A 23,319-nucleotide genomic window follows, 5' to 3' on the forward strand; every position below is an offset into this window, starting at 1 on the left:
CAAAGGCTGTGTTCATTTCATTATCTGGTTAATATCAGTTCTTATCTTATTGGATCTCGAGTAATAGAGCCAATGAATTGTTTTTAGACTCTAAGCTGTTTAAAAACACCATTTTAAAAAAATGGAGAATTCTCAAAGTAAATCATGCACTATAATAAAGCCAAATCTATCATTTGATATAAGTTAGTGGAGAACCCACTGTTGCTGTACTTTACACAGTGCTCCCTTATTTCTCAAGAATCCAGGTGATAATAGGTGAACATCTTATCTAATTTGGGTTTCTGGACAGCCAGCCCACACTGAGAGCAAAGCATCTGGTCAAGTCCTTAAACTATCTCCCATAATAATATGACTCACTAGGTAGGAGCCTTACTTTTTAGTAAGATCACAAGTCCTTTCTTGTGATTCACTCCTGGAACTATCACAAACCATACTCTTGTCAATGTAGTCACTTCTTTATTTCCAGTTGACATAAAACAAGACTTCTCTCTCCAGAAAGATATTTCACCCCCTCAATTAACACTTCCACTTTACCTAGGGTCAGTGAGTCCAGAAAGGGGCGTGGAGAGGGGTGAAGGGGACAGTAATCTTTGTGATTCAAGAGAGTCACATCAGCAACTCTGGAGTCTTTCAGTGAGAGGAAGGTAGAGAATGTATGCTCTTCTATTTCCCTTCCTGCAGTGATATGAATTTAGTCATTATGTTTATCAAAAGTTAACATTCAAGTTTGGTGTTGCTTTGGGCTAAATGCTGGACATTGCTTTTCTTTTACCTTGGGAATGTAAAGTGCTTATGACATCCCCAGCAGATTATTATGATTTTTAAGTTACTAGTTGTCTAAGAAATTCCCTATCACCAGGAATAAAATATGAGAATTTAATCTTTGATTTGCTGTTTCTGTTTCTTAAAAAGCTATGCAAAGTAAATAAACTACTGAGTTTTAAAAGTAGCAGAAATTACTGTCTCCTAATTTATTACTTTTCCCTTTCCCTCTGTGACCTATGATCTTTATTAAAACCCTCTTCATTATTACCAAAATCTTTGCTGTCTGTCATATGCAATGCAGATCTTAAAGACAAAGTAAGTGTAAGAGAATTTCATAATGAATACATACACGCACACACACATACACAGCAAAATAATGTGTATAGTGTATTTGCAAAGTGCCAAATAATGACACCACTAATAAATAATAAGTTATTTTAGTGAGAAAAAAATTATTTGGATGATGTGTATAAGGAGATATTTAGTTATGGTTTAGCAAAAGATCCAAGTCAAATCCTGCTTGGCTTTGCTTTGCTTTGCTTTGGGTTTTCTTTTTCTAAGATTGGAAGTAACAGGATTATTGGAAATGGTGGTTACCATGACCCATTAGTGAGAAGTAGTAACAAAATGCCTAATTTAAGGAATTAGACTTATCTGCTCTTATTTTTAAAAATTTTTTTGTTTAAATTCAATTAGCCAACATATAATTTATCTGCTCTTACAGAGAAAGGAAGGTTTCTCCATAAAAGATAAAAAATGTAATAACCTCATTATACTTAATTGCTGAGCCAAGAAAACCTGGAACAGCGCAAGATTATTCAGTGGCTGTTATATATGCTACAAAAACCTGTTGATTTCCCAGGACCAGTCTCTGTGTGCAACAAATTTGTAAAAATGGAATTGAGTCTTCTGAACTCTCCTTACTGGTAGGGTAGATTCAAAGCCTTAGTAATTATTCAAAGTGAAAATAGTTAGTTTCAGATTCCATGTGACTTTCAGTCCAAAGAATGCTATTAAAACTTTGGTGCTTATTCAGCTCAGTGTTTTTTGGACATATTTCTCATTCTCAGCATACTAGTTATTGAGAAGTCTGCCTACCCTGCTCTGAAGGATTATAGAAACAGATAAGACGAGAAACTCACATAAAAATGAAAAGCCCTGTCTTTTTTGATAGCTCCCCCTACTGCAGACTCCTTTCATGGACTCTAGCCCCTTATGCATCTGGGAAGAGAACTTGTATAGATAAAAATCAATCAATCAATCAATCTTTTAAAAAAAAGAAGTTATGGTAACAGTTCTTTTCTATATGCTACTGACTTCTTAAGAAACATTTTGGTCAATTCATCTGTCTGGGCTTTACATCCGTTAACACTAAATATTAGGGACTAACATTTGTGATCATTTATGGTGTGGGCATGTTTTGAACACTTTATAAATATTAACTCATTTAATCTTTATAGCATCCTATAGGAATATAGGTAAATTTATTTCCAACTAATAGATGTAAAAACTAAGACATAAGGAATTCATGCTCTGAAATGGTTTGGTACAGTTAAAAAGTGGTGGTGAGGGGAACTGAACTCAGGTTGCTATATTATAAACAGAGTCCCATCTCTTGACCTATATATGTTTAATGAACAGTGTGTGGGTGATAAAATTATCTTGAAAAATCCCCAGGAGAAACACTTGTTTTATCTGATGTATTTCATTGCTCATGACATGAGACATACATAAAAAACATTTATAAATGTAAAGTACTACAAAATTGTATATGATATTATTATTATTAAATCAAGATAGATAATCCTGCTAATATGGTTTTCAAAAAATGATTTTGTAATTTTGAGGATAAATCTGTTGAGATCATTGAATATTTTAAATAATCATACCACACATCACTTAAGCTAGTATTCATAAGGTAAAACATTGCACTTTTCAAATCATTTAATTACTAGTCCATCAAATGTACTGAATACAAGTGCAATAACAAAGTCTCTTTGTTCTTCAAAAGAAGAAATTTCTTTAAGAACCAGGGAAGTGAGACTCTGTGTGATATCAGAGTGGTAGCATTGATTTCTTATAGTAGAACAGATAAGATCAAGGGCATCTTGTAGAGAAAAAGTAACATAAAAAGTAGCATAAGGAAGGATGTGCTTTATATTATGAAGTTATAGCAATAAAAATAAGATGGTATTTCTTAAAAATATAGGTACATTGATCAATTGGTCCATATATATATTCATAAGTTTAATTTTTCATAAATGTAGCATTTCAAGTCAATGTAAAAATATAACATATTCACAAATGATGATTAGTAAACTATCAGAAAAAATGTATAGAAACCCATATCCCCTTACAATAAATTAATTTTAGATAAATTAAATTATATACTTCTAGTGAAATTTTTAAAATTATTATATATTTTACTTAAAGCAAAAATAACAAGTGTCAAGTATATGTTTCTGTGTGTGTATACATGTATGTATATATAAAATATATCAGGACACCTGGGTGTCTCAGTCTAAGTGCCCTCTCTTTTAAGCTTAGATCATTATCTCAGGGTCCTGGAATCGAACTGCACATAGAGCTCTGTGCTCAGCAGAGAGTCTGCTTGCCTCTCTCTCTCTCTGCCCCTCCCCACTGCTTGTGTTCTCTCTCTCTCTCTCTAAAATAAATGAATAAATCTTTAAAAAATGAAATTTAAAATATATTGAAGTATATATAGAATCGTCCTATCATCTTGTCACAGGGAAGGTCTTTCTAAGCAAGAAAAAAACTTAGCAACACAAAATATAAAACAATTTAACTATATACAAGTTTGTAATTTCTTTATGAATGAAAACCATGAAAAAAAATTTTTAAAGATTTATTTATTTATTTGACAGACTGAGATCACAAGTAGACAGAGAGGCAGGCATAGAGAGAGGAGGAAGCAGGTTCCCTTCCTAGCAGGGAGCCCAATGCAGGGCTCGATCCCAGCACCCTGGGATTATGACCTGAGCCAAAGGCAGAGACTTTAACCCACTGAGCCAGCCAGGTGCCCAAAACCATGGAAATTTTGAACAAAATACTTGCAACATATAATAGCTAAAGGGTTGATGTTAATTTATACATAAAGAACAAGAGCAAAATTATTTTAAAAAATACTGATAGCACTAAAGAAAAATGAGATATGGTTATGGAAAAGCAAGTCACAGAAGAAATACAAAATATAATAAACATACCCAAAATGTTTAACTCACTGGGAATTAAGAAGATATAAATGAATATAATTATACATTTTTTGAATCATCATATGTCACATTTTTGGTTTTGTTCTTTAAAGAGAAACCATGAATTTTGGACGTATTATGAGAAAACAGACAGGAAAGCCTCCTAAGTGTAAACATTAAGAAGTTGCATATACTTTGACCCAGAAATTATTAAACTTCACACTCCTTCTGCATATAGTGTGCATAAAACTGCATGAAACTCTATGTACACAGATGTCCAATGCAACAGTAAGAAATTGGAAGAGTTGAAGTCAGCATCAATAAACTTATGATGGCTTCATGTCATGATGAACTATGAAGCCATTAAAGGAGAAATGAATGGGAATATAGAGAGTCATTTGTAATATCTCCAGTAGATTGTGAACTAGGGCATAGCAAAGTAAATTGAATTTTTATGTCTCTGCCTCCACAACATGTCCACGATGTATACCAGGGGATATTTAGACTACCACTTCATGACTTTGCACTTCCAAGCTTTCCATGCACATACTGACTTTCTAAGCAGGTCAAAAGTGATGTGGAAATATAAAAAGGGGTTTTAAAATGTGCTCCTTGATTTTCTTACTTCGAGATCTCAGATGCTCCTCTGTAAGTAGTCATTGTTCAGAATGTAAAGAAAAAGTAGTAAATGTATTCAGTGAGACTTAACATACCCAGATACAGCAAAGATAGGTGCAAATATAGCAGATGAAAATTTTCTTCTGTCACATTTCGTTGCACTACCTTGTAGTGCACACTGGTACTCTGTCGAGGAAAGACCCTGCTCTGGACCCTGCTGTACAAGGCACTCCTCCACTGTTTCTGTACTTTGGAATAACTTCCTAGAATTTTTCTGAGTCCCTTGACCATTCAAGACTGGCAGAACCGGGGCGCCTGGGTGGCTCAGTGGGTTAAAGCCTCTGCCTTTCGCTTGGGTCGTGATCCTGGGGTCCTGGGATCGAGCCCCGCATTGGGCTCTCTGCTTGACAGGGAGCCTGCTTCCTCCTCTCTCTCTCTCTATGCCTGCCTCTCTCCCTACTTGTGATCTCTATCTGTCAAATAAATAAATAAAATCTTAAAAAAAAAAAAAAAGACTGGCAGAACCATCTTAGTGAGGTGTCTTATGCCCTAGCTGGACCTGAGTAGACCCTGGTGCTGTTTCTTTCCTTCAGGCAGTCTCTCGACTCTTCAGGCTCCCCCACAATGACTGCTGTTCACCAGATATTTTATGGAGCTCTGGGTTTCATGCCTAAAGGTCATCCTAGCAACCCCATATGAGGCTTGGGTTAAGTAAAAGGCCTGACAAGTGGATTAATTCTGCTGGTTGGCAAGAAAAGAAGAGATTGGGCTGTTAGAATAGTGTTGAAACCCTAATATCAGGCAATTCTCATTCAGATGGAACACTGAAGAAATTCAGAGCTTAGAGCTACCAATGGTTCAGTGCCACCCTTAGAGTTGAGCTTGGACTATGGGTTAGGGATTTCTTCCCCCTCTGTATTTCCATAGCAACTCCATCTCCAGTCTATAGCACCCAAGTGAATAGGAATTGTGATAGATTATCTTGCTTTATGCACCACCAGGACACCCTTCTATCTGCTGCTGCTAGGATGGTCACTCAACTCCCTACCTCTCTCCACAGGAGTGCCAATTATCAAAGTGTTCATGAAGATAAGTAAGCCTATCTTCTCAGAATTTTCCAAATTGTTGCTCCTCATTTTGAAATGCTAAAGGTCCCTTTGGATCAGAAAATGCCTTCACTTGAATTTTTTTTTAAGATTTTATTTATTTGACATCCAAATCAGCAAAGTAGAAGTCAAACTATCACTCTTTGCAGATGATATGATACTCTATGTGGAAAACCCAAAAGACTCTACTCTGAAACTGCTAGAACTTGTACAGGAATTCAGGAAAGAGTCAGGATATAAAATTAAAGCACAGAAATCAGTTGAACTTCTTTACACCAACAACAGGACAGAAGAAAGAGAAAGTAAGGAGTCAATCCCATTTACAATTGCACCCAAAACCATAAGATACCTAGGAATAAACCTAACCAAAAAGGCAAAGAATCTATACTCAGAACACTATAAAGTACTCATGAAAGAAATTGAGGAAGACACAAAGAAATGGAAAAACGTTCCATGCTCCTGGATTGGAAGAACAAATATTGTGAAAATGTCTATGTTACCTAAAGCAATCTACACGTTTTATGCAATCCCTATCAAAATCCCATCCATTTTTTTTCAAAGAAACGGAACAAATAATCCTAAAATTTATATGGAACCAGAAAAGACCTCGAATAGGCAAAGGAATATTGAAAAAGAAAGCCAAAGTTGATGGCATCACAATTCCGGACTTCAAGCTCTATTACAAAGCTGTCATCATCAAGACAGCATGGTACTGGCACCAAAATAGACACATAGATCAATGGAACAGAATAGAGAGCCCAGAAATAGACCCTCAACTCTATGGTCAACTAATCTTCAACAAAGCAGGGAAGGATGTCCAATGGAAAAGACAGTCTCTTTAACAAATGATGATGGGAAAATTGGACAGCGACATGCAGAAAAATGAAACTGGACCATTTCCTTACACCACACATGAAAATAGACTCAAAATGGTGGAAGACACCAATGTGAGAAAAGAATCCATCAAAATCCTTGAGGAGAACACAGGCAGCAGCCTCTTTGACCTCAGCCGCAGCAACTTCTTCCTTGGAACATCACCGAAGACAAGAGAAGCAAGGGCAAAAATGAACTATTGGGACTTCATCAAGATCAAAAGCTATTGCACAGCAAAGGAAACAGCTAAGAAAACCAAAAGACAACTGACAGAATGGGAGAAGATATTAGCAAATGACATATCAGATAAAGGGCTAGTATCCAAAATCTATAAAGAGCTTAGCAAACTCAACACCCAAAGAACAAATAATCCAATCAAGAAATGGGCAGAGGACATGAACAGACATTTCTGCAAAGAAGACATCCAGATGGCCAAGAGACACATGAAAAAGTGCTCCACGTCACTCGGCATCAGGGAAATACAAATCAAAACCACAATGAGATATCACCTCACACCAGTCAGAATGGCTAAAATTAACAAGTCAGGAAATGACAGATGCTGGCGATGCAGAGAAAGGGGAACCCTCCTACACTGTTGGTGGGAATGCAAGCTGGTGCAATCACTCTGGAAAACAGCATGGAGGTTCCTCAAAAAGTTGAAAATAGAGCTACCCTATGACCCAGCAATTGCACTACTGGGTATTTACCCTAAAGATACAAATGTAGTGATACGAGGGGGCACGTGCACCCAAATGTTTATAGCAGCAATGTCCACAATAGCCAAACTACGGAAAGAACCTAGATGTCCATCAGCAGATGAATGGGTAAAGAAGATGTGGTATATATATACAATGGAATACTATGCAGCCATCAAAAGAAATGAAATCTTGCCATTTGCAATGACATGGATTGAATAGAGGATATTATGCTTAGGGAAATAAGTCAGTCAGAGAAAGACAACTATCATATGATCTCTCTGATATGAGGAAGTTGAGAGGCAACGTGGGGTGTTTGAGGGTAGGAAAAGAGTAAATGAAAAAAGGTGGGATCCAGAGGGAGAAAAACCATAAGAGACTCTTAATCTCACAAAACAAACTGAGGGTTGTGGGAGGAGGTGGGTAGGGAGAGGGTGGTGAGGTTATGGACACTGGGGATGGTATGTGCTATGGTGAGTGCTGTGAAGTGTGTAAACCTGGAGATTCACAGACCTGTACCACTGGGGCTAATAATACATTATATTTTAATAAGATTTTATTCATTTGGAGAGAGAGAGCATGCATTAGAGAGAGAAGGATCACTGGGTGTTGTATACAACTGATGAATAAACTCTACCTCTAAAACTAATAATACATTATATGTTAATTAATTGATTTTAAATAAAAAAACAGATATTTAAAAAAATTATTCTGCAGTTTTCTGATGCTCAGAACCTGCCTTGCCTTCAAGTTTACCATTTTTGTAAACACTGTAGTGAGAAATAATCAGAAAGGGCTCAGAAACCAGGGACAAATTATAATTGCCAGAGGTAACCACATCTATATATTGATCCTATCTGGTATGCTTTTCTTGCAATATGACTGACATTTCTCTGATTAAGAGTTGGAGTCTGTGTGGTTTGCCACAAATTTAGGTGAGTGTGTGTAATGATTACCAACGCAGCACAGCTGAAGTGGTGCTGTGTGACTTCCAAGTTTATCTCAAAAAAGGATAGGGACTCTGCCTGGCTTTGGAACTCCATCCCACATTGAAAGCAAGCATAGGTCAATTGGACAGGCTCCCAGAGAGAGGATCTGAGATCCCCTTCCAATAGCTAATGACAACTTGCCAAAACATGAGTCATCTTGTGCATTCTTCAGATCTACTCAATTCTTCAGATGGCTACAGCCCAAGCAAATATGCACTGTGATCTCAGAGACTGCTTGAACCAGGCTATCTCAGCCAAGCAACTTTAAACTCCTGACATATAAAAGTCATGAAAAATAGTTGATAATTATTTGTTCGTAAGCCACTAAGTTTGTAGTGATTATGTGGCATTATCTGAATCCTAAAATCCTCCAGCTCATCTATATTCTCAAAATTCTTTCAGATATTTTGAGTTAGGATTGAAAGCAGAATTTTCAAGTAGAATTTTTCAAAAAGAAGGTACAAAAAGTTATGGAGAGCACTGGAGAGAGTAGGATTTGGGGATTTTTTAAGAGCTGGGCTAAAGAAAGCACAGAGGATCAAGAACAAAAATTTAGGGGACCATTCATGAGTAGAGTGTGGATTATAAGGAAAAATGTTGATAGAGGGGAAAAAAAAACCTGTCAAAATATGTGAAGAAATAATTCACACAAAACAAACAAAAAGATCTTTAAGTCATAAAGACCTAGGAAATATCAAATGAATCAAATATAATATGAAAATAATGACAAATAAAAGAAAACTGACTATAACCAATTTATTTCTAAATATTTTGAAAAATAGCATCAAGAGTAGTAGCTATGTTGCATGACATGAAGGGATATGATTACATTGGTAGAGAATGTGCAACAAGAAATTGTAGGTTTTCATTGTAAGAGAATTTTTCAATCTAAGATAAACCATATGTTATGAAACTGGAAGGATTTTTGTGTTGAGTCCTAAACAGTGGTTGCAGATTCCTATTTAAAACAAGTTATAGAGGGAAGGGAACTCATACTTTTGAGCCACAGCTACATGTCAGATGATCTGCAGAGGGCTTTTTAGTACATTTAGAATTTAGTACATTTTGAATTCCCCTCCCTACAGAACTCTCCAGAGAGTATGGTTTTTCATATTTTCATAGCCAAAAAACTCAAGTCCTTGGAGACCAAATAGCTTATCTAATCAAGCACAACTCTTGAGGGACAAATTGAAAGTCTCTACACTTACAAAGCCATTTGCATCTTCTCTCTGTTAAACCACTGTGAAGACTCCATTGAGAAAAATCAGAAGGAGCTGTCACTCTAAAACACAGTTAGTGTTTAACAATTCTACTGACCAAACAAATGAAAAATGCTACCTATCAAGTTTGTTAGAAATCAGTAACAGAGGAGATGAAGAGCTACACTGCCTATGGAGTAGCCACTTGCCACAATGAGGTTATGGAGAATTAATTAATTCATTAATTAATTAGTTTTATTTGAGAGAGAGAGTGAACACATGAGCATGGGGAGAGGCAGAGGGAGAGGGATAAGCAGACTCAGTGCTGAGCCCAGAGCCAGTCTGAAGTTGAATCCCACAGCCCCCCGGAGATCATGACCTAAGCAGAAACCAAGAGTCTGGTGCTTAACAGACTGAGCCACTCTGGTACCCTGAGGCTATGGAGAATTTAAAATGTAAATAGTTCCAACTCAAATGTGGAATCAGTGTAAAACGGACACTGGATTTTGAGTCCTTAATATAAAAAAAGAATGTAAAAAGCTTCATTAATTTTTTAAATTTATTATATCTTAAAATATTTTAGATATCTTGGGATAAAATTGATTTCACTAGTTTTTCTTTTCCAATGTAGCCACCAGAAAATTTAAAATTACATATATAGCTTGTATATGAGGTTTGTGCCATATTTCTATTGCACAGCTCTGATCTTGAATACGTAGGGATATAGGACCATGGAAGAAACCTTTTAGCATGTGGAAGAATTGATGAGACACCAAGAAGGTAAAGGGTGTGGAAGCATGGAACTAGGCATCTAGATTTCTAGATTTAATATGAATGTTCAAACACATTCAGCCAATATAGCTTCCATCCCACCATCAGCTTAATATTCCTTTTCCCAGATTTACCAAGATACGTTTGAAAAATAACACTGTGCAAGTTAAGGTACAAAATGTGATGATTTGATACACATATTATGAAATATATTACCACAATAGGATTAGTTAAGACCTCTATCCCTCATATAATTACTCTGTGTGTGTGTGTGTGTGTGTGTGTGTGTGTGATGAGAACATTTAAGATCTACTACTATCTTAGCAACTTTCAAGTATTTGCTGCAGTATTATTAACTATAGTCACCATACTGTACATTGGAGCTCCAGAACTCATTCACCTTATAACTGGAAGTTTATATATTTTGAAAATCATCTCCCATTTCTCCCATCTCCTAGCCCTGGCAACCACCATTTTGTTTCTATTTGTTTGGATTTTTTAGATTCCACATATAAGAGAGATCATATAGTATTTGTCTTTTTCTGTCTGACTTATCTCATTTGGCATAATTCCCGCAAGATCCACCCATCCATATTGTTGCAAATGTCAGGATTTCCTTCTTTCTCAAGACTGAATAATATTGCATTGTGTATATCCACTCTGGGCATGATCAACCCTTCCTACTGCCCTTTAGGGAACACCTAACTTCTTTCCTTTGGTTCTCAAGTCTTCCCAGCTTGGACCCAAGCCACCCCTCATTGATCGTTTTACCCCAGTATTGCTGCAATTATCATGTTCTTGTGTATTTCAACTCTGCAGCATTGACTGTGACTTACCCCTCTCCTTGATGTTTTCTCTTATGCAGTGATAACATTGAACTAACTTCTTCTCATCTTTCAGGCCTCCTTTTGTCCCAGAGACTGTCCTTGTCCCCATTGTACCTCCTGTTCAGAAAAGAACCCCATCATTCACCAACTTCTCTCACCAGATCCTCAGTTTCTAGCCGTCATACTCCTGCTACAAGTAAGTGGTCAATGCCTTTACTCCCTGCAAGGCTATAAAACCCACACAGGATCCTCAGCCCCCAGCACAGGGTCTAATATAAATAAACAAACAAATACACACATACACAGTCTTTATCTGTCTTCTTTATCCTTTTATTGATAGATGAACACAGATTGTCTATATCTTCTCTGTGGTAAAAAATTCTGCAATAAACATGGGAGTGCACATACTTCTTTGAGTTCCTATTTTTATTTTTATTTTTTAGCTATATACCCAGAAGTGGGATTGCTGGGTCTTATGGTAGTTCTACTTCAATTTTTTGAAGAACTTCCATACTGTTTTTCATCGTGTCTGTACCAATTCCCATACCCATCAGAAATGTACAGGGTTCTCTTCTCCACATTCTTGCCGGGACTCATTATCACTTGTCTTTTTGATACTAGCTATTCTGTAGACTGTGAGGTGAAATATCATTGTGGTTTTGATTTGAATTTCCCTGATGATTAGTGGTGTTGAGCATCTCTTTTCAAGTATTGGTTGGCCATTCGCACGTCTTTTTTGAGAGAATATCTATTCAGTGCCTCCGCCCAATTTTTAATCAAGTTGTTTTTTGCAGTTGAGAGGCACACATTCTTTAAATATTTTTGATATTAACCCCTTACATAGGTGGTTTGCAAATATTTTTCTCATTCCATACATTGCCTTTTCATTTTGCTATTAGATTCTTTTGTAGAGGTAAAATTTCTTTAAATGGCATCTAGAAGTTGATGATTCCAAGTTTTTATCTCTAGTCTGAATCCTTTCTCTTTAACATTAAACAAACATCTAATGGCCTAATCCCTATTTCCAATTAGATATATAACTGAATATATCCAAACTGAGGTTCTGACATGAACACTCTCACCAAACTTGTACCTCCCACAGTTTTTCCAACTCATTTAATGGCAACTGTATTTTTACAATTACCCAAACACAAAACCTTGGGTCATCTCTTGTGTACAAGGATGCAAGTTACATCCTCACTTTCTGTTCCCAGCAAATCATTTTGGCTAGGTAGACTTCCAAGCACATCAAGAACTTGAATATTTCTTATCATACCCACTTTTACCACCATGTAGAGGAAGACTCTCAGGGATATCATAATGATAGAAATTAAGAGAAGAAAGAAGATTTTAAAATAAACTGCATAGGAGGACCACCTTAAAATAGTTGGAGGATATATGGATAAAAATGAAATTCCCATTTGGAGGACCACATAATACAGATCATAGTTATAATTTTATATTTATTTAATTATATTATCATTTACAGATGAGCAAACTGAGAGCTAGTTTAATAACTTGTCCAAGAATACATGAATCAACAGCAAACCCCCTAGAATAACAATCAGAAATGACTTTTTCCAGAAATCTCAATGTTTTCCAGAAATGAAATTCAAAAGTATAAAATTCAAAATAAAATGCTGCCTACTTAAGACAGATAAGAAATAAGTTGGGATGTCTAGGTTAAATGCTTTATTATTTTCCAACATTTATTAATGAATACACAGTATGGTTACCAGCATATTTCAGGTTTGAGGAGACACAAAGGTAAAGAATACAGTACTTCTCAAACCCTCACATTTCACTTGAAATCTAGTGGTGGCTCTAAGAGAGAAGAAATTATTGCTGCTGTCAACAAACTGGTGTGCTGTCTTTCCCAGCAAATGCTGTTGGTGGCATTCTGAGCATCTTCTCAGACCCATCAAAAGGCATTTTTCTTCTATCTGATTTCTCCCACACAAACTCAGATTCCACAGAGGACTTGAAGTTATTGGTTTGTTGTTGCTGTTGTTGTTGTTTTTCTCCACCAGTTTATATGGTAAAGTATGCAGAGATTTCTTATAAGTTTGTTGTAAATTTTTCCAGGAGTTTTGGGTTTACCCTCTAGGCACTTAATTCTAAAAAACTGTGTTTCTACCACCATCCTCCAAATCCCTTTCCTAGAAGATTTAATGCAAATCATGAATTATTTTGTCTCATTTCTTGTTGCATTCAACAATTATAACTTGTCCTCCTCTTCCTGGAGTTCTTTATGTATTTCTTTCTTCTCAGGTTCTTGAATTTGATCCTCATATCTGATTGTTGATCCTGCAGAAGATCTTCTTGCCTCTACCTTACACATGGTACTTGAATAAAACATAGTTTTTATTTTTTGGTTTTGTTTTTTAGGTACATATCACTTAAGTCTCCAGTGACAATATGATGCCTGTCCTGATACAAGCTGTTTATTATAAGTAAATATTGTCACGAGGTTCACTGGATCTCCAGTGGAAAAAAAAATTTATAAAAAATCAGTAATCTTGGGTCAGTTGTTAAGTTATTAAAAAAAATAACAAAAATGTTTGGGACCTTGGTAAAATATTGATAAATGGTTGATTGATCCTTTGTTTTCAGTTGGAAAACAAATTCTATTCTCTATGTTTTTCCTTAACTTTTATCATTACAAAGACTATTTATGCTGTATACTATTTACATTGAGAATGAAATAACAGATCTTTATGCATTTTTCCATCCCATTCAGAACTAAGTATGAAACCAATGTTTTATTTTGTTTTTTAAGATTTTTATTTATTTACTGAAGTAGGCAGAGAGGCAGGCAGAGAGAGAGAGAGGGAAGCAGGCTCCCCACTGAGCAGAGAGCCCGATGCAGGGCTAGATCCTGGAACCCTGGGATCATGACCTGAGCCAAAGGCAGAGGCTTAACCCACCGAGCCACCCAAGCACCCTGAAACTGATGTTTTGAATCTAGATTCTAGCCAAGCTAATTTTGAGTCTAGATTCTAGCCAAAGTTCAGATTGTATTTAAACCCAGTTTAATAGTATTAGTATTACATAGTATCCAATTAATATGCCTTCTTGCATGAACAGAACTTAGAGAAGAAGGAAATGGCTGATGAGTATCGTTATGCTGTACTGTAGCTTTTGCATGCATCTTGTATTGAGGTTTCCTGTTTCTCAATGTCAATAACATACTGCTGACACTTAGACAATTGATAAGTCTATGGGTATTAATTTTCATCGGTAAAATTTCTAATAAGGTCATGATAAAGTTGGTAAATACTGAATTGTGTAACTTTAGATAAACCATGACAGATCAAAAGTGATTCTACATTGAAGCAAAGTTGATATCCATATGATAGGAAATTCACACCAGATATGTCTCTATCATAAAACCTCTAACTTGAGAATATAAGAAAGTTCATACCTTATTCCACTGAATGCATAGTATCTACAGAGGAAGGTATCAACATTGGCATCTGTGTTTATTTATTACAGAAATTCTAATTATAGTCCTATACCTTTCTGCCCTGGTATACAAACTTCTTTCATCACAGGTACATCTTCCTTTTCAAGATTAATCTTCATCAAATAAACTCTCAGTGCAGCAAATTTTATTTGGTGAGAGACATATATCAATTTGTTTTTCGTCTTTAAAGCAGCGTCTTCTACAGTAACCAAATTTTTTTGTGCACCGATCAGGATCCACCAAGGCACATGTGGCTATAGTAAAAGAAGAGTAACTGACATTATTGATTACTTACTTAAGAACATATTATTTCTGATTACAAAAAGTACTATGTATACATTGTAAAAACTTAGAAAATGCTAAAAAATAAGAAGACACTAAAATATTACATATTCCCTGTATATACAAAATTTAAGCATGTTTTAAATTAATATATATAACATTTTTAAGCCATAAATTATTCTCCTCAACAAGATTCAAAGCTTTTTTAAATCTAAATAATATTCCCTTGAAATATATGACAGTTCATCCAATTTTTCCATTAGGTCATATTAAAATTTTAATATTTTAGGATTATAATAAGAAAATTTATAGTATACATTTTAATATTCACATGAGACATATTTAGGATAGCTGTGGAAGAGTTAGTTCCCAGGGTTATTAATTTATATAGTGCACCAGCAATATATGTAGATTTTGCCTCCAAATAAAATGGTGTCTACTGCAATTTTAATTTTTATGCTGTTAGTAATTTTTCTTTTTTCTTTAATTGTTCATATGCTTTGTTTGTTATGTTATTGTATAAGTTTTTAAAATAATTCATAAGTTCTCTTTAAAATTTTTTAAAGGCTTTATTTTTAGAGCAGTTTTAGGTTCACAAAATAATTAAAAGAAAGGTACAGAGATTTCCTATATATTCCCTGTCCCTAAATATGCATAACCTTTCCCATTATAAACACCACCCACCAAAAGGGTATTTTTTTTTTTTTTATGAAGGATGAACCTGTATTGACACATCAGAACCACCCAAAGTCCATAGTTTTCCCTATCATTCATTCTTCATGTTGTACATTCCATGGGTTTGGGCAAATGTGCAATTAAATATATCCATTATTATAATGTCATACATAGTATTTTCACTGCCCTAAAAATCAACTGGGCTCTGCTTATTCATCTCTGCCTTCACTCCTCTGACAACTGTTGTCTTTTTTATTGCATTCATAATTTTATCTTTCCAAGAATGTCATATAGCTGGAATCATATCATACACAGCATTTTTAGACTGGCTTCTTTAACTTAGTGATATGAATTTAAGGTGCTTACATGTCTTTTCATGATTTGATAGTTCATTTCTTTTTAGCATTAATTAACTTTCCATTGTCTGGATATAACACAGTTGTTTTGTCTACCTACTGAAAAATATCTTGGATGTTTCCAAGTTTGGAAATTAGGAATAAAGCTGTTTATAAATGTTCATGTGCAGGTTTTTGTGTGGGCAAAAGTTTTCAACTTCTTTGGGTAAATAACAAGGAGCATAATTGCTGTATGATATGGTACTAGTATGGTTAGGGTTTTGGTTTTTTTTTTTAAGATTTTATTTATTTATTTGACAGACGGAGATCACAAGTAGGCAGAGAAGCAGGCAGAGAGAGAGAGGAGGAAGCAGGCTCCCCGCTGAGCAGAGAGCCCGATGAGGGGCTTGATCCCAGGGTCCCGGGACCATGACCTGAGCCGAAAGCAGAGGCTTTAACCCACTGAGCCACCCAGGCGCCCCTGGTTAGGGTTTTTTAAAATATATTTTATTTATTTGAAAAAAGAGAGATCAAGAGAGCACAAACAGGGAGAAGGAGGCTCCCTGCTGAGCAGGGAGCCCCATGTGGAGCTCTATCCTAGGACCCCTGGATTATCACCTGAGCTGAAGGCAGAACATTAACCACTGAGCCATCCAGGCACCCCCCAGTATGTTTAGTTTTTTAAGAAACTGCCAAACTATGTTCCAAAGTAGCTGTACCATTTTGCATTCCCACCAGCACTGTATGAGGGTTCCTGTTGCTCCATATACTCACCACAATTAGGTTTTGCCAGTATTCCTAATTTTAGCTGTTTTAGTAGGTATGAAATGTTATGTCATTTTAATTTGCATTTCTCTGATGGCATATAACATGGAGCATCTTTTCTTATGCTTACTTGCTATTTGTATAACTTCTTTGGTGAGATGTCTTTTAAGGTCTTTGGCCCTTTTGTTTTTATTTTTTGTTTTCTTATTGTTGAGTTTCAAAAGTTTTCTGTATGTTTTAAATAACGGTCCTTTATCACATGTGTCTATTGCAAATATTTCTCCCAGTTTGTGGCTTGTCATTTCCTTATCTTGTCATTATATTTCTCAGGGCAGAAGTTTTTAGTTTTAATGAAGTCTAGCTTATCAATCTTTTCTTTCATGAATTGTGCCTTTGGTGCTATATCCAGAAAGTCACTGCTAACCCAAGGACATCTAGGTTTTCTTCTACAATATGTTCTAGGACTTTTATAATTTTGCATTTTATGTCTGGATCTATGAGCCATTTCAAGTCTGTTTTTTTGTGAAGGGTTTAAGGTCTGTGTCTAGATTCACTTTTTTCACATGTGGATTTCCGGTTGTTACAACATCCTTTGTTCTAGAGACTATCTTTCCTTCACTATATTGCCTTTGCTCCTTTGATAAGTATCAGTTGCCTATATTTACAGGGATGTATTCTGAGATCTCTGTCTTGTTCCATTGATCTATTTGTTTATTCTTTTACCAATACCGCATTATTCTTTTTAGATATAAAAATATAATGGTATGAATTTTCCTATAAACACTACTTTGCTCTGTTCCATGAGCTTTGTGTCATCTCATTTTTATTACCATTCAGATGAAGATATTTTTAATACATTGATATTTCTTCTTTGAATTAGGTTGTTTCATTAATTTTCATGTTTATATCTTTTTTATTCTTACCTTTATGTTGTTTATTTTTCTCTGTTTCCTGTGTAACTGAGGAAGGTGCGTTAACATCACCCATTATTATGGTGTTTTCTACTTTTTTTGTCTATCTTTTTTCACATAGTTTAAGACTAAATTATTTATTGCATTAAATTTATGGCTGCAATATTATCCTGTTGAATTGAATCTCTTATTACTATAAATAATCATTCTTTGTCTCTAATAATGTATTTTTTTCTTACTGACAACCTCATATGATATTAATATAGCTACTTCACCATGCTTTTGTTGTGTTTTTATATTTTTTCCAATCCTTTAGATTTTCTATTTTCTATTTTCTCATATATTAGATATTTCTCATATAAACTACTTGTTACATTCAAAACCATATTCACTACATTCAAAAAAGTCACTCTTTTTTTTAACTTTACACTAATATTTATAGCAGTAATATAGATTGGATGAAATATATCCTGTTATTTTTTCCTATATGTTGGTTATTTTTTATAATTCCATGATCCCATTCACTATTGTGTAGTTATATTATCTTTTACTCTTCTTTTACTATTTATGTCAGAAGCTTCAACTTACCAGTCTTATCCAAAAAATCATTGCTTGTTTTTTGTTGTTCTTTTTTTCTCTGTGTGTTTCTGAGCTTCCATATAAAAAATTATTCTCTTTCTGGCCAAAAAATCTTTTAAGAATTTCCCTTAATACTGAAGTTCTGATGTTGAATTCTCTCTCTATTTTTGTTTGAGAATATCCTTATGTCACTCCTAAAAGGTATCTTCATTTGATACAGAATTCTAGATCATAGTTGTTTTCTTTCAGGACTCTGAAGAAATCACTCCTTGTCTTCTGACTTCTTTCTTTGTGGTTTTTTTTTTTTGAGAAGTCAACTTTCAGTTTAATATCTGACCCTTTAAAAGTGATATGTTGTTTTCTTCAACTTTTGCTTTTCTTTGTTGTTTGAGGTTTTTTTTAACAGTTTGCTATGCTTTTCTTTCCTTCCTTCCATCCTTCTTTCCTTTTGTCCTTCCTTCCTTTCTTCCTCCCTTCCTTCCTCGTTCTTACCTTCCCTCCTGCTTTGCTTCATCCTCCTTCCTCTTTCACCTTTTTCCCTATTTTTCAACATCTAATTTTCTCTTGTTTCATTCCAGGTATTTTCTTCCGGTTCATCTTTCATCATCATTAAATATCTTACCAGCTTTGTAAAAATGACTATTTAATGCATTCATTATGTATTTAATATTGGTTCAAAATTTTTTTGGTTGTAGCATTTTATTTTTTTTTTCTTTGCTGTAGTCTTCACTTCTATGCCAAGTTTTTACTTTTGTTTTTCTTTATTTAAACAAGTTAAGCACAGTTATTTTAAAGTCTAGGTCTTGTAACTTCGTTATCTGGATCCCTTGTTAATCTCTTCTCTTGAATGCTGGTTTTGATTTTTGATAGGATAGTTATATTTTCATCTGTTCCTGATTACTTTTGTCACGTACATTTTTTAAAATTTTTTATTTATGTCTTATTTTTTTATAAACATATAAGTATTTTTATCCCCAGGGGTACAGGTCTGTGGTATATATACACAATGGAATACTATGTCACATACATTTTTAACGAAAGATTGAGGAAATAGCTTGAGGTCTGGAATGATGTTCTCTTTCTCCAGAATGATTTATTACTGTTCCTTGCTGGTGCCTAGGACTACCAACCAACATAACTGGATAATCTTAAACCATTTTTGAACTTGAGATAATGTAAAACTGGGTGTTAGTTCCTGGGACAGCTGGAAAGCTGGACTAATGTCCTTTCAACTTGGACCTAGTTCATAGTTTTTTTGGATCCTCAGCCAAAGCACAACAGTATTTCCATAGTTCTCCTTCCTTTGCAGGTTCTCAATTACAATTTTTGCCCCAACCGTAGCATAAGGCTATCAAATTTCTGCTTTTCAACTTTTTTCCTGTGTCTTTATGAGTGGTCAGATGCTTCCAGGGAGAAGCGCTGCCTCAGAGATTGATCTCAACTTGATCTTTTCACTGTAACTTTTAATTGACCTGTTTACTCTTCAATGCCTTTAAGCAATTGTTTTGTATTTCTTATTTTGTTTTGTTTTGTTTGTGCATCTATCCCCCTCAGTGCATGGGAGGGTCTATATGAAAAACTGTTATAATTTTATAGCATGTTTTAACATCAGGTTGCTATGTGAAACAGACTACTATAATTTTATATTGTAAAGTTTTAACATCAAGTAGAGCAAACAAATCACTAATTTTGCAAAATCTTTATATGGTACAAGTTGATAGTTTTTCTAACTGAAGAGTGAAGATGAGTTTATAGCTGTGGACGTTAAGCTTGAATTTTAAAGCTGTTATTTGCTAGCTATATAATTTTGGGTAAACCCTATGAGTCTTCATTGCTTCAACTGTAAAATGGAGAAAATGGTATCTCATTCACAGAGTCTCCATGAAACATGATGAGTTAACACATAAAGTGGTGTACAACAGTGCTTGGAACATAATCTTCTCTGAGAGATTAAGAACTGATACTAATTGTGTTGCAAGAACGTAGTTGAAATTAAATCATTATTGACTACAACTTTTAGACCAGGTGGTAGGCCTTTTCTGGACTTAAAGCAAAACACAGAGCAACAGTGAGAGCCAGAGTGAGAGTAAGAGAGATAGCTAATTAAGTAATTAAGTATCATGATAGAGACATATATTAGGTTCGATGCGTGAACAGTGAAGTGTTTGCTTATATTCATGGCGTTGTATCATGGAAGAGTGCTACGAAAATTTAACGTTAAAAAATGAGTAAGGGTTATTGAAATGCACAGGAGGAGTATAAAAAGACCATGAATCAGTCAGACAAAGTAGTGTGATTTTCATCCTAGAGTTGAAAGAGCATATGATATGTTTAAGTTCAAAAACTAATAATAACACAAATAGATTTCCTTTGTTGAAAACCTACTGTGTGTCGGGTATTGTTTTAAATATTTTGCATACATTATCTCATTTAACTGCCATAAAACTCTGAGATTGCTGCTGTTCAGATAAAAAAACCTAAGGCTTTGAGTGACCATATAATTTGCCCAAGTTTGCAAAACTAATACACGCTTAAGGGTTCAATCTTAAATTGTTCCAAACCAGAATTTGCATTTCAAATATGTAATCTATGGCTTCTACATTGAAAAAGTTGGAAACTGACATATGATAAACATCCAAAATATTGACAGATGACAAACACTCAAAATACTGTCTCAAATTAGATATTGTTTCTGGTAGCTGGTTGTCTCTAAGACCTTTAAGTATTTTATGACTATGGGGGAACCTGAAGATACGAAAACTAGAAGTTGAGTACAGAATGACGAAATAGAATTCTATTAAGATGAATATGTTTACCCATACAAAGAATCATTAGTAATACATACTTAATATACTATATATAGGCTTAATAAATGGGATTACATGCTGCAACCTGAACGTAGGAAAAATTTCATCTTAGACAATTTTAAATAATTTAGCTCCTCTATATGGAATTATTTGTCAATTCCCTTGATTTTGATGTCTTAACTCAAAATTGGATGATAACTGTGAATTTAAGGTGACTTTCTATTCCCCATGTCTTTCCAACATCTTATTCAGAGCTTCAAATTAAATTCTTTTTTTTTTTCTTTTCTATTTCTCAAACATTGTTAGTCTGGTAAGGGTTGCATTTGTCTCTTATCTCATGTCTGGCACCTTGATCTCTAATATTGAAGATACTTTCTATCAATTAATAGTACCATCATGTGAAAGTCATAAAATGTTCTATGATATTAGTATTTGTGTTCTATTTTTCCTTAGCTTATTTAAGAATATTGATAATTCTTTAAGTTAGGTGGATGAAAATACAGAAAAATATTAAGACAAATTTGCAAGTTACCTTAACTAGTACAAATTAATTAATACAAACAAATCATTGCCACAATGGAAGCACTCACGTGGTATTCATTTTTCATACAACATCTTTCTGGACTGGTTGAGAAGTTACTTAGGTAGTCAGTGAAATCCTGGCCACTTGGAAAAGATTATTTTTATGAGCTCCACTTTTCTCACAACATTTTATTATATTTTCATGTAACCAAATTGACTTGGTTTTAAATTTAAAATCGAGATCACCCGGACTGATATGGTCTTCCCACCAACATTTCAACACAGGTGAATGTCTTTCCCCCCACTATTTTAGACTCAGAGTCCCATGCACATGCAATATACCATAAAGTTTCCAAGGCCACCATGTTTGTGTCATTTAAGGTCCATTCTGAGACATCTTAACAACTGGCTATACTAAGACAGTACCTTGTAGTCCTTCTCAACTACATTGTCTCCTCTTTTTCTGTTTTCTACTTCTACTTCTATTTTTCCATTTCTTGAAATACTGAAATATGATATTGAATGTGATAAAGATTTTGCTTAAATTATCTCTGAGTCTTTGCAAAACCTTATAAAATTGCCTTTCCATTGTACAGTGAAAAGAATTAAAGCTTCTCCACAACTACAAAGGAGCCTCAGGTCCTTAATATAAACCTTGATCTATATGATGACAACAAGTTCACTCTATAAACCACTATATTGTGCTGTTTTCACTATCTATGGATTATTTTATGCTTGTATTAAAATACTGTCTAATATACTGCTCATTCTGTCATGTTTTAGCCATTGTCAGTCTTGTTCTCTATCAATTTTCTACAACTCGCCCTCAAACATGGTACCCCTCTGCTCGGATCACTCATCTTACATCTTCACAAGGTATCCACTTAGACTGAATACTTTTTATTGTTTCTTTAATGACCTTGGAGTTCTACCAATAACCAAACCACCCCATTGTGCAACTGATATGTACTACTCTATGAACGCCTTCAAAGCCACTCACTCTGACACAAATATAGGGCATTCTGTCCATTTCAGTACACATTTTAACTTAGTATCTCTTTGAATGATCAAAAGGTAAAGGAAAGTTTGTGGACATATTCATACACTAAGTGTCTTCATTACATTATTTACAATTTTCTGCAATGCTCAGCAAATGGTATAGTCCCTACACACCTGAAGGACACTCATATCCCCATGTGACCTCACTGCTTTGACCAAATAATCTATTCATCTTGGACTTTAGCCTCAGTGCCTTCTATAGAAATCATGATGAAATAGGAAGAACAAATACTGATATTGGAATATCTGTATTCCAATATTTATATTCCACTTATCACACACAGGGTAATAGGTGTGACCTTGGAAATATTCTCTCCTTTGATGTCATTTTCCTCTTGTATAAAAAGAGGCAAAAGCAGATATCTCAGTGTTATCTGGAGGATCAGATTATAAACCTACATGAGAAGTCATGAAATAGGATTTGGCACATGCTAGACACGCATATTTTCTTTTTGTTTTCCCTTTCTTTCTCTTACCTTCTAAGGTCTAAATACAAATAGCTTACCTCCAGTTTCAAAGCTCTTCATCAGAGAATTCAGGACATTTTCCCAAATGTCCACAATTGCCATGCCATAATTCCACTATTCTTATTATTCAGAGCATACTTCTATAAACCTTCTAATTCAAGCAATTCATTGATTTTATCTGAGTGTATTCAACTAGCTTTTAAGTATGCCTGAAGAATTACTGTGTCTTTTTTTTTTTTAAGACTTTATTTATCCATTTGACAGACAGAGATCACAAGTAGGCAGAGAGGCAGGTAGAGAGAGAGAGAGAGAAGCAGGCTCCCTGCCGAGCAGAAAGCCTGATGCGGGGCTTGATCCCAGGACCCTGGGATCATGACCGGAGCCGAAGGCAGAGGC

The 23,319-nt window shown here is 34.9% G+C and overlaps 1 protein-coding gene across 1 annotated transcript; it reads right to left on the bottom strand.

Moving 5' to 3' along the window:
* Positions 1-14,629: 14,629 nt before the first annotated feature.
* DEFB114 (defensin beta 114) lies at positions 14,630-23,025 on the bottom strand. Its single transcript, XM_046006077.1, has 2 exons — positions 22,962-23,025; positions 14,630-14,811 (listed from the first exon to the last, which is right to left on the bottom strand). Exons 1-2 carry the CDS (start codon positions 23,023-23,025, stop codon positions 14,630-14,632), a joined length of 246 nt encoding a protein of 81 aa, XP_045862033.1.
* Positions 23,026-23,319: the final 294 nt, after the last annotated feature.

The sequence above is a fragment of the Meles meles genome, chromosome 5, assembly GCF_922984935.1.
Source record: "Meles meles chromosome 5, mMelMel3.1 paternal haplotype, whole genome shotgun sequence".
Taxonomy (NCBI): Eukaryota; Metazoa; Chordata; class Mammalia; order Carnivora; family Mustelidae; genus Meles; species Meles meles.